Consider the following 11,842-nt stretch of genomic DNA (forward strand, 5'->3'; position numbering starts at 1 on the left):
TTACTGAATTTGCACCAAATTGAACCATGAATTACCTTTCAATGAATCAACGCATTGCGGCCGTGAAACATTACTACAAATGTAATGAACAACCAACGATGGCGGCATGCCGTTTGGCACAGGAATTCGATATTAACCCACCCCAGGGAAGAAACATACGATTGATTGTCGAGAAATTTGAAGCAACAGGGTCGGTAGCCACTGCAAAGAAGTCCGGTCATCCGAAAACGGCAACGAATGTAGCTAAGGCTGAAGAAGCCATCAGGAGACTGGAACAAAGACCGCAAAAGTCAACTCGCCGTTTATCTGCAGAGTTGGAAGTGAGCCAATCAGGTGTTATCCGTATCCTTCACCAGAAAAAATGGAAACCTTACGAAAAGCAGAATGGAAACACCATAAAAAATGGAAACAGACCTTACACCTCCAGATTTCTTTCTTTGGGGGCTCATGAAAGACCTTGTTTATCGTGAAAAGCCTCGTACCATTCAGGAATTGATGGCTCAAATCACTGCAAAGTTTGAGGAAATTGATATCGAACTCTGCAAGCGTGTGTGCCACTCTGTGACTGCTCGGCTGCAATTGTGCATCGATCACGAGGGAGGGCACTTTGAAAATTGCAAGTAAAACAGCTTGGTACAGTTCCGTAATAATTTTCCCCCGAATAAATGGTTAGATAAACATGTCATTCATTTATTTCTACCTTCTTGTACACTGTAATACAAATGGCAAACAAACAATCAACTGACAGAAATATATATATATATATATATATATATATATATATATATATATATATATATATATATATAAAAAAGCAGAAATCGGGCGCTACTTTTGACTCACCCTGTATATCGAATAAACAGTTTCAAATAAAGCCATTTGCATTTTTGTCACCTTCATCCCTAAACCGTTTATAAAATCATGTGGGCACAGGCAAGTTGCTCGTTCCAAAAAGAATGGGGAGTTCCAACTAGCAGTGTGTGCATGTCTTTTTCCTACAATGAAAAGCACCCCGTTCTTTCTATCGATGTCTTATTGTAACATTTTGAACAAAGCCTTTGATAGAATACCATGGTGAGGGCGATTACATCTTCCAGTACACCAATACACCGCGCCATACTTCCGCCCTGGCTATTCTACTACGGACGTGTAGCTTATTTAACCTAACAATGGATGAATGCATTAAATCTCAAACAAGAGATCAGGGTAATTTATATTGCTGTCTCTCAAGCTTTCAATATTGTCTGGCACCTGGCCTAGCTCTAAAAGCTGTCTGCTAATGGTATTCAAGGACCTCTTCTTGAAAGGTCACCATGTTTTCTCTGGCAGCAGAAACAATGCGTTGCTCTTGATGACATTCTGCTTCAAAATCACCCTCTTTATGCTGGTAACCCACAAAGCAGCTTTTTAAGATCGACCTGATTCTTGGTCGACATCAATGACTTCTCCAATACATCATCATCTCGGGAGCATGTCTTTCAATCGAGAAGCATCCCATGTTCTCACTCTGTCAAGCACAAAGATTGGCATTCAAACCCTGAGTCTACTTCTCTCGATCATGCACTGAAAGACATGCAGGCACTTGAGTTCCTAAGCCTCACAACCTGTCTTGGGTAGACCACATGGCCCAACGTGTTCAAGGCAATTCGACCCCTCGGTATTATCCACAGAGTTTGTAAGGCAGGTCGACCCCTCGGTATTCTCCACAGAGCCAAGTCCATTTCCAGACTCTCAGCTTTATTGCAGTGTATAAGCCCTTCATCTTAAGTATGAAGAATGGGTCCACACTCTGGACTGATGCTGCTGTTTCCCAAGTTTCTCCCCTGGAGGTGATTGAGTCCAAAGTTATCTTTGCTTTGCTTTTGTTATTGACATATCAGTATCACAGTAAGAGGTCAAATCGCAAGGTCTGCTTCTCGCCTACCTCAGGCAGTTTGGTAGACTCTGTTTTTTTTTCCTGCCTCGCTCCTCCTGGTCTCCTGTCCCTCCATCATCCCCGAGTCCACTGAGGTTACACACTTTTTTTCCCCACAATCCCACATCTAGTTACTCTCCCCAATTCTAATTGCAATACTCATATTCAATCCTTCATTCCTCGTGTCTCTCATATCTGGACTCCTTGTGCCTGTTGTGTTGTGTTAGTCACCACTGAAGGTGGACAGAAGTTAAGGTTTCACTATCTGGTTGTATGTATGTTACTTGCATAATCGAATACTCGCAAGTATATTGGTTAGTCTGGTCTGCTATTCTGTCTATTTGTCTGGCCGTTTGTCCGTCCATTTGTCCGTCCATTTGTCGTTCGTTTGTCCTGGTAGAATGACAAGTTGGAAACCTATTGTTTTTAGGTCAATAGGTCAAAAGATCAAGGGTCAAGGTCACATAAATCGTCAATTTTCAACCAATTCACTTGATATCTATGTATATATTGTACGTATATAAAACAGAAAACATGGGTGGACGGTGAACACTCAGTCAAGGTGAAGTCTTGGTCGACTCTTGTGAGTAAGTCTATAAATAATGTACTGGTTGAAAGTGAGTTGGACCGTGTGTACGTCTATTCATTACTTATTATTGAACCTTGACTATGTCTATTAATTACTAACTATTGTAACACACATTTTAGACATGTATATATTTAGAGCACTTACACCTTTTAGATCCCTTAGACCATTTGGACCCCTTTAGACCAACCATTTAAAACATTATATACCCTTTGTAACTTTCAAGACCCATTATACCCTTTAAACCGTTCCACCCTTTTGACCCCTTCGACCCATAAGAACCCAAAGACCTCAAAAACCCCAAAGACGCTTTATAGCCCTAAGATCCTTAAGGTGCCCTGAAAATGCCAAAGACACTTTACGACCCTAAGACCCAGTAGTACTTATTAAAAAGCCTTAAGCTCCAGTCATACTGGCCATTTTCAGGCCACGAATCGCCACGACCTAAGATCGGGGCGACATTCTTGGCCAGATCGTATTGGGGTCCTGACGATTCCTGGATGATCGGGGGTGTACTTGGCAGTTCGGGTCGAGACGGGAAGCCGCCCCGACAATTTTGAACTGTTCAAAATTATCGTGGCGATTCGTGGCGTTTTTCAAACTCTTGCTGCTGTCTGGAGGGTGTCGTACGGGCGCGTGTGGGCATCGGGAAAATGGTCGTGGAGTGTCTTGCGGCGGTCGGGAAACTTGGCTGCCACGATTCGCTCCGCATCCAGCAAGCACTGATACGACCGCCGTACGTCCTCACATGGACACCGTACGACTGCCATCACGATCTTCCAAGAATTGCCCCGATCCGTCCCGACCACGTTCGCGCAGCAGTACGACGACTCACGATCATTGCCGATCTCTCACGAATTAACAAGACTCCGCCAAGACTGCCGTAAGCATGCAATAAGCACCAGTAGGCGCCAGTACGACCTGTCACAAGACCGGGTATATATAGGCGATCCCCGGCGGCGAAATCATTTCATCTCCTGATTCCAAGCTGGTCACATCGATCACATCCAAGCTGGTCACGGCGGCCGCGTGATTGTGCACGTCTTCCTGGATCCCCTCCCCCTCTTCCTGGCTGGCGGCATCATTGGAAGGCTTGGAGTTGATGATTTATATAAACGACATACAAAAATAACGTGAATTAGCGTCTTCTGAATTTTAAGATCGTAGCTAGGTCGGCGCGATTCTTGGCCGTTCTTATATAGGGCAAGGACGGCCGCCGCGCAGTCGGGCTCGGACGGGTGGGCACGTACGCGTGCGTACTGCGGTCGTAGTGAGGTCGTAGTGCCATCATAGTGCGGTCGTAGTGGGATCGGGGTGGATCGGGGCGAAGACGTGTGGGCACGGGCTAGGACTTGTGGAGATCTTGCCACGCACTTGGCGGATCGGGCTTTGTCGGCGCGGCGGTCACGGCGCGATTGTACGGGAGTCGTGGCAGGGGTGTTTTGGTATGACTGTGGGAAAATTTACAGCCGATCTTGCCGAAAAGTCGTGTTGGTGCGGGGAATCGCCAGATCGGGGGTGATCGGGGCGATTCGTGGCCACTCAAATCCGGTATGACTGGGGCTTTAGTACCCTAATCCCATTTTGACCCCATTAGACCTTCTGTCTGAGGGCTTTCTACAATACCACTTGAGGTTCACTAGTCATAATCAAAAGGCCCTCATTGGTAAACCACCACAGTAGCAAGTGCTATGAGGGTGCAAAATATAATTAATTTATTGAATTACTCTTTTTTTAAACTTTTTTTTTTAGATTATGCTCATCTTGATTAGTAGCATAGGGAAAGGTCCTACATGGAATATAAAAAGTCTCATATGGTATAGAAAAAGTACCACGTGGCAAAGAGAAAAGCCCCATGTGGCAAAGAGAAAACGGTGTCCATGACAACAATTTCACCTCATTATAATGAAATGGGATCTTTTTGTGATTTTATTGTTGCCAAACCTCAGGAATTTTTCAAAATATCACATTGAAACTTATACAGCTTATTTATACACATGTGAGGTAAATGTGGATAAAATCTGGTTCGAATATGTCAAAGATCAATGCCATCTTAAACATGTAAAACACATATTAAGTGGCAATTATAAAATGAGTCAACCAAATTTGTTATGCACAACATTCCATCATGTTAAACACTTCACAGGTCAAATTTTCCAAAATACAAAATTGCTGTTTCCATGGCAACTATTGTTTATTTGGATTTCGCAAGTATCGTGCTATGCATGACATCTTTCTTGTTATGACGAAAACTGAAGATTTTCATAATATGTCGGTCTGTTTCGTTTGTTTGTCTGTGAGTGCGTTCACTCGCGAATGCTTTCAGCGATCTTTGTCAAACTTTACCAGATTATTCTGAAGGATAAAAGTGAGGGTGTCAATGTTTTTTGACTATATAGGTCAAAGGGCAAGGTCAAAGGTCAAAGGTCAAGGTTATCTCATCCATCTGGGTGATATCTCAGCCATCCTTTGAGTTAAAAAGCTGAAATTTGGGTGCAATAGTGAAGAAGTGCATTCGCAAAAAACTGTATTTTTTGGATTAATCAATTAATTGACTAATCACTTAATTATTATCGATTTATTCAGGACTTATTTATTTTCTTTCTCATCTTGGCATTATCTCAGGGACCTTTTGAGCTAGGAAGCTAATATATGGACATGACAGTGACCTGGTGTTGGGCGAGCGGCTAGGGTGCCGGCTTAGGATCCTAGGATCCTGGGTTCGAATCCCGGTCAATCGCTGAATTAACGCCAGGGGGGTTGACTCAGCCTGTCATCCTTCCGAGGTCGGCAAATTGAGTACCAGTTCACTGGTAATTCCCTGGTTGTCGTTAAAAGGCGGCAAAAAGGGTTGGCGTCAGGAAGGGCATCCGGCCGTAAAACATTGCTTCAAAAAGGGGACCAAAAAACAACAAGTACCACGGTCCCCGAAAAGGCCAACCCCCGCTTTGCGGGGAAAAATGGCCTCTAAACGGTGGTTTTACAGTGACCAAGTGATTTGGCTATCAAGGATATTTTTGATTTATTGATTAATCATTTCATCGATTAATTATCTATTGATTAATCAATTAATTATTTAATTTTTTATTAATGACTTATTTAATTTAATTTTTAAAAGATACATCTTCGGATGAAGCACTAGTGGTTTCGGTATGCTATTAGCCAATTGATTAATAAATTAATTATTTTAGGATTATTATTTATTCATTTTAATTACACAATTAATCAATCAATTATTGTTTCTCTCGATTTTCATCATACCTGCCAGGCTAATGCTTGTTTGTTTGTCTGTGAGCAGGCAGGATATCTCAAAAAGTTGAGGTTGAGGACGTATTCAGACAAAATTTTATGTGCAGATTGGGCTATGTGACAAGGACTAATTCATTCGATTTTGGTGAAGACCCGGATCCGGATTCTAGAACTTCTTAAGTGAATCTTCACAAATGAGAGATCGGGCCAAACCCGATATATATCATGATATCACAAAAAGTTATGGACGGATTCGTACACAACTTGGTGAACAAGCTGGATGTGTGACACGGACGAATTGATTCAATTTCGGTGAAATCCAAATCTGGATCCGATTTTCTTTTTCTTTTTTAAAGTGATTCTTCACAATTGAGAGATCGGGCCAAAAACGATATATAGCACGATATTTCAAAAAGTTGTGGAAGGATTATGATAAAACTTTGTGGATGAGTTGAGTGGGTGACAAGAAGAAGCGGATTATTTTTTGGTTCAGGTCTGGATGTAGATCCAGCCCATCAGTGAGATACACACCGTAAACTATTCAGCCTGGTTACATATGCTGTGGTTCCCATAAGAGATTATTTTACACATTAGATAGACATGGTGTTGTGGTGGGATTGGCGTTTTCAATACAGTTGCTTTAATAAATGTCTTCCATTCAAAATATTTGTGGTGAAATGTTTATGGTAGAATTGAATAAAAAAGACATGTGTATCTTAACACATGTACACTGTACAGGATACATCACCATCACCAACTACCTCATCAACTACTATCCCGGGCTGGACCTAGAGCAGCGCAACAAGATGGGATTCTCTGCACTCATGCTGGCGGCCATTCAGGGTCGCTCAGAGTGCGTCATCGCCATCCTGCTGGCAGGTTAACATATAATCACAATTACAGCTTCGCTGTCCACATTTACTAACATATAATCACACTTACTTGCTTCCTATATACCTCTCACATATTAGGCAATCTAAAAATAACTTATCATGTGTGACTTAGCAGAAATGTAGATAGAAAGAGGTTGGAATACCATGTTAAATACTATTCATATTATGTAACTAAAGATACTGTGTTAAATATTATCAAATACTATGTAATTAAAAAGTTGATTGAAGTCCAGGCCCGTCAACACAGACCGTCTAGTGACAAGACTAAGAACTTTGCGAATGCTGTAAAAAAATCTTTTAATTTACTGCATTCAATTACTATTACTATGTTCATTTATCAATTCACAATCCAACAAGAACGTTCGATTTTTTTTTTTTTGTATACATAATCGAGGCTTGTGAAAGAGCTAACATCTATCACACAAACAAATCAAACAGACAAAGAACCAAAGTACATAAAAAGGGGAGCGGTAGACAAGATGGGGAGAGAACGGGAAGCACATAAACAACATTTGTGAGGGACATCGGGAATGTGTGGGAGGGAGAGGGCTTGGGGGGAGGCGGCGTGGGAATGTGGGGGGGGGGGGGGGGGGTGGGAGAAGTATAAACACAAGGACACCAAGGACTTCCAGGAAATAAGTTGGTATTTCAAAAAAGAGGATTTGGGGTGAAATTAGCGGGGGTAGAAAAGATCAAGGTTTTGGATGGGGGAAGATAAGAGATGGTGGTGAACAGCTGTTTTAAAGACCTGGAGGGAGGAGTGGGATTGAAGGGAGTGGGGGAGTTTGTTCCAGAGGCGGGAGAAAAGAGGAATGAAAGAGTAAAGGTGAGCAGAGAGTCTTGATTTTGGCAGTTTAACCATAAGAGGGTTGCAGGCAGATCTTGTGCGACCTTTAGGAATATTTGGGGGACAGAGCCCAGAGAGAGCTGGAGGAGCAAGGCCAGAGAGGAGTCGGTAGAAGACAGAAAGACCACCAACCTGCCTGCGGTAAGTGAAAGACCCTCGGAGGTAGCTTCATCACGGGAGATTCCAATGATTCTGAACACTTTGGTTTCAACAACATGAAGACGAGCTAGGTGTGAGGCAGGAGCACCAGCCCAGAGGGGAGAACAGTATTCCATTGAGCTGCGGATGAAAGCCTTGTATGTGGTGAGGAGCTCAGGTGTGCCAAGGAAGGACTTCGCACGACGGAGGATGCCCAGTCGGCGACTGGCTTTGGAGGCCAGATTTGAAATGTGGTTTTCCCAGGAAAGATCATGGCAGATAGTGAGACCCAAAAGCTTGAGTGATAGAACTTCTTGGAGAGGATTATTCAGAAAGTGGATGGGAGGGTTGTCCAGTCGGTCTTTTCGGAGAGACATCGTAAGAGTGTGAGATTTGTCAGGATTGAAAGACATGTTCCACTTGTTTGCCCAGTCAGTGATTTTGTCCAGGTCTGCAGAGAGTGAAGAGCCTGCAGACTGCCGATCTGAGGGATGAGGAATGGAGTGGCAGAGAGTGGAGTCATCAGCAAAGAGATAGAGATGATTTTCAATTGAGTTGGAGAGATCATTGATGAAGACCAGAAAAGCACAGGGCCCAGAACACTGCCTTGGGGAACTCCAGCCTGAACAGGAAGAGGAGATGAGAGAAACCCATTCAGGGCCACACGTTGACTACGACTAGAGAGGAAGTCCGCCAGCCATGCGTGGAGATTTCCATGGATACCAAAGGGGGAGAGTTTGGTGAGCAGAGCGGGGTGCCAGACCGTATCGAAGGCACATGATATGTCGAGGGAGACAGCTCTAATTTCCTGTTTGGCATTGAGGACCTCCATCCATTGTTGAGACAGCAGAAGCAGCATGTCCAGAGTAGAGTGACCAGGTCTGAAACCAAATTGATGATCAGAGATATTTCGTTCAAACAAAGCCGAAACTGGGGGTGTTCACGTGCGAAAATCAAAAGGTGGGAAAACGTTCTTAGAAATTAAAAAGCTTTTTTTTTTAAACAATATAGGGGATGAGGGAGACTGGGTGCTATAAATAAATGAGGAACAGATCAAGCGGTCGACAGACAAACATAAGATGAGTCTTATACACAGAAGAAATAATGCCTAACCCCAAATAATGGCGCCAAATACTGGACTCACAGATAAAATGATACAAGAAATATACCTCACTGTGAGAAACAACCCTCACTGGACAGGTGAGGACTTGTGACAGGCACGAGCTGATCTCTGGGTCTATCACGATGATGATTGATGGCTCGAGCAGGCTCATGTCATGCAGGATGGCAGGTAGCGATGATGGTGGATTCAGCGCCCATCTCTCTCCAAAAGCTCCTTCCCATTAGGACGAGAGGGAGAGGGAGAGGGAGAGGGAGAGGGAGAGGGAGAGGGAGAGGGAGAGGGAGAGGGAGCTTTGTATTTATCATAAAACGGAAGAAGGTATAAAGCTTGACTGGAATAATATCAATGATGTATGAAGCATTTCATGTGGGACATTCAAAAATGTTATTGGCACAAGATAAACACACAAGCCCAGGAAGCACAACTTTTTATTTTTCACTAGCAAAAGTATCCGGCGTTGCCGACGTTTGAGTCGCTTCCTGACGGGAATATGAAGAAAGGGGTGAGGAGAGGAGGGAGGAGCAGGGAAGGGGAGGGGGAGGAGAGATAGGGAAGGGAGAGAGGGAAGGGAGAGAGGGAAGGGATAGAGGGAAGGGAGAGGGGGAAGGGAGGGGGAGGGAGGGGAGGGTTAGTGTATCGCACAAAAATGTTAGTGAATAAAAAAATGGGTACGTCAAAACAAAAAGTGAGCTCTGTCTACTGTAACGCCATGGCTTGCAAAAGCAGTCTGAATAGCGTTCACCAACTGGTGGTTAATCATATTTTAAAAAGGTGTTATAAAAAATTAATTAAGTGATTAAGTACACAGGTATTTCTGACTTCATTTGTAGAGCCCTCGGGAAGTGGCATAGCTCTCCAGCAAGCACGCCAATGAAATGGGTGATAAGGAACGGTTGGCTAGGCAAGCGATAGTAGGCCGATTTCTTCTGGTTGAAATAGCCGAGGAATTATAAAAACAGATCGCAGGTAAAGTGGGGTGACACCCTATCCCATGGAAATATGAATTAAGTTAGAAATTATTATTAAGTTAAATAAATAAAAATAACCCCAGAAGGAGAATGACAGCCTCGCTTAAATAAATGAATATATACACTTAGTTATAAAATCGCTGGAGATGCTACATTTTGTCAGATTTCACTCCATATTTGACATTTAAATAAATGAAAAGTCTACAGGATCCAATATTTCCTGTCAAATATTTTCAAATATTTCAAATAGACTATGTCAAATATTTTCTATCAACTGTAACATCAGGGCTTGCAAAAGCAGCCTGAATAGTGTTCACCAATCGCTAGATATGGCAAATTTTGGCAGATTTCACTCCAGATTTGGACATTTATGTAATCTACAGGATCCAATCCTCATATCTGAATCCAGATTTTGATGATATGCTGCAATTATGTAATGATAATTGATCGTGTTTCCAATGCAAGCCACGTTTGAATCGGCTGAAAGAAAATGGCAGCTTAAGACCCCAGCGAGTGGCAATGGGCTGACTAATATGGCGGGCTGCCATATTGGTAAGGCTTTTTCGGGTTTTTCCTTATGAGCACCTCGTTAATCATCTTCAAAAAGGGTGTTATAACACACCCAAACACCAAGTTTTCATCATTGCAATCTGTTGGTGGTCCAGGTGTATGCATGCAAAGTTTGGGGCCGCTAGGTTTCATGGTTTTGGAGTTATGGAGGAGACAGATGGACGGACGGACACTGCCTTTTATTATTTTAGATTTAATTGAAAATATGTAAATACTGTATATAGAAATTAGAAATATTAATTAAAAATCCTGATGAGTTATACATACCTAAATGAGGACAATACAAAGTGGGTGTTTCTTTGACTTTTGTATCTCATTCCATGGATTCTCTTCTGTGCTAATTTTAAACTTTAATGCATTGTCCTATTGTTATAAAGAAAAGATGCGGAATATACAATAATACTGCTGTGATATTGAATACATTGCTCCCCTTTCTGTTCAATCAATATGAAACTCACTTCCGATTACTCACCCTCCGATACAAATGTTTCCCTACAATTTTCATACTACTGTGACTCCTGTCGTCCACATGACAGGGGCAGAGATTGATGCCGTAGACGCAGGCCGAGGCCTCAATGCCCGTGAATGGGCGCTGCGCACAGGCCGCTGGGAAACCACGTGTGCACTGCGACGCCTCCTGGAGCGTCCACAACCATCTCAACTGCATGCTTCGTACAAGCCTGAGTGGCCTCAGCTGGCGGCACGGGTGTCTGAAGCCACAGCACCGCAGTCATGCACCCAGAAGCTTGCAAGACACCTGTGTTCGGCCCTCACCATACGTTTTCCTCGGGACCCGCAAACAGGAGGGGTCTTAGACCACCTCGTGCTCGCCACCACAAGCCTCTCGAGTCCATTCTTGAGCATGGCCTGTCGTACGCTTTGCCCGAACAGTCCACCCGCAATTGGAACGCGCAGTGTATCGGTGCCCGAGATGCAAGAACAGCATTTGCAGCAGAAGAAACATCAGCAGGTGCACAGGGAAAGCGATGCACACACCCTGTTCATGCCTACATCTGTGCGAGTGGCACACTGCACCATCTCGCTTCCTGCGCCCATGCTGCACTGTGGAAGCGTTAGTCCTGGGATCGACACCCCTCAGCTTAAGGTGACTGCGGCCTCCTCACATGTTCGCAGGAGGAGCAGGTTGAGCAGGTACTTGGGGGTCAGGGACCGGCATTTGTTGCAAGTCCCAGTGAAGTGGAAATTCAAGGAGGTGCAAAAATAATAATGGTACTTGTAAAAAACAAAATATGCAGAAAGTGATGTGAGAAGTTTCAAAATAACTGAACTTTTCAAATGTATAACGAAAGGTTTATACAGTTGCTTTCACACTCTCCATTTTCTTTGCATTGCCATGTTAAGCGTATGCAATTCTTAGAACTTTTCACGCCTGCAAAAGGAAACCTGCACATTATTGGTGTAACTGGATGGAACTAAAGTGAAGAAGAAAACCCTCATTTGTGAGGCAGTTCTTTTTTTTTAAAGTGCCCTCCAAAAATATGTGTTTAGTCGATGCAGTCTAAGCTTTTCTGAAAAGGCTCACTACTTTTTGC

General features: G+C 43.3%; 2 protein-coding genes across 2 annotated transcripts in view; one reads left to right on the forward strand and one right to left on the reverse strand.

Annotated features, from left to right (window-relative positions):
- Positions 1 to 8,963, reverse strand: part of LOC137433788 (rho guanine nucleotide exchange factor 25) — a 278,788-nt gene extending 269,825 nt beyond the window's left edge. Inside the window, exon 1 of the mRNA XM_078783275.1 lies at positions 8,798 to 8,963. Coding sequence (XP_078639401.1) covers positions 8,798 to 8,902 — 105 coding nt within the window. The 5' untranslated portion in view covers positions 8,903 to 8,963. The remainder of the gene's footprint in view (positions 1 to 8,797) is intronic.
- LOC137433803 (photoreceptor ankyrin repeat protein-like) overlaps positions 1 to 11,538 on the forward strand; it is a 35,945-nt gene extending 24,407 nt beyond the window's left edge. The window contains exons 3-4 of the mRNA XM_068126176.2: positions 6,489 to 6,629; positions 10,826 to 11,538. Coding sequence (XP_067982277.2) covers positions 6,489 to 6,629; positions 10,826 to 11,514 — 830 coding nt within the window. The 3' untranslated portion in view covers positions 11,515 to 11,538. The remainder of the gene's footprint in view (positions 1 to 6,488; positions 6,630 to 10,825) is intronic.
- The last annotated feature ends 304 nt before the right edge of the window (positions 11,539 to 11,842 follow it).

This window comes from Myxine glutinosa, chromosome 1, assembly GCF_964187855.1.
Source record: "Myxine glutinosa chromosome 1, kmMyxGlut1.1, whole genome shotgun sequence".
Classification (NCBI taxonomy): Eukaryota; Metazoa; Chordata; class Myxini; order Myxiniformes; family Myxinidae; genus Myxine; species Myxine glutinosa.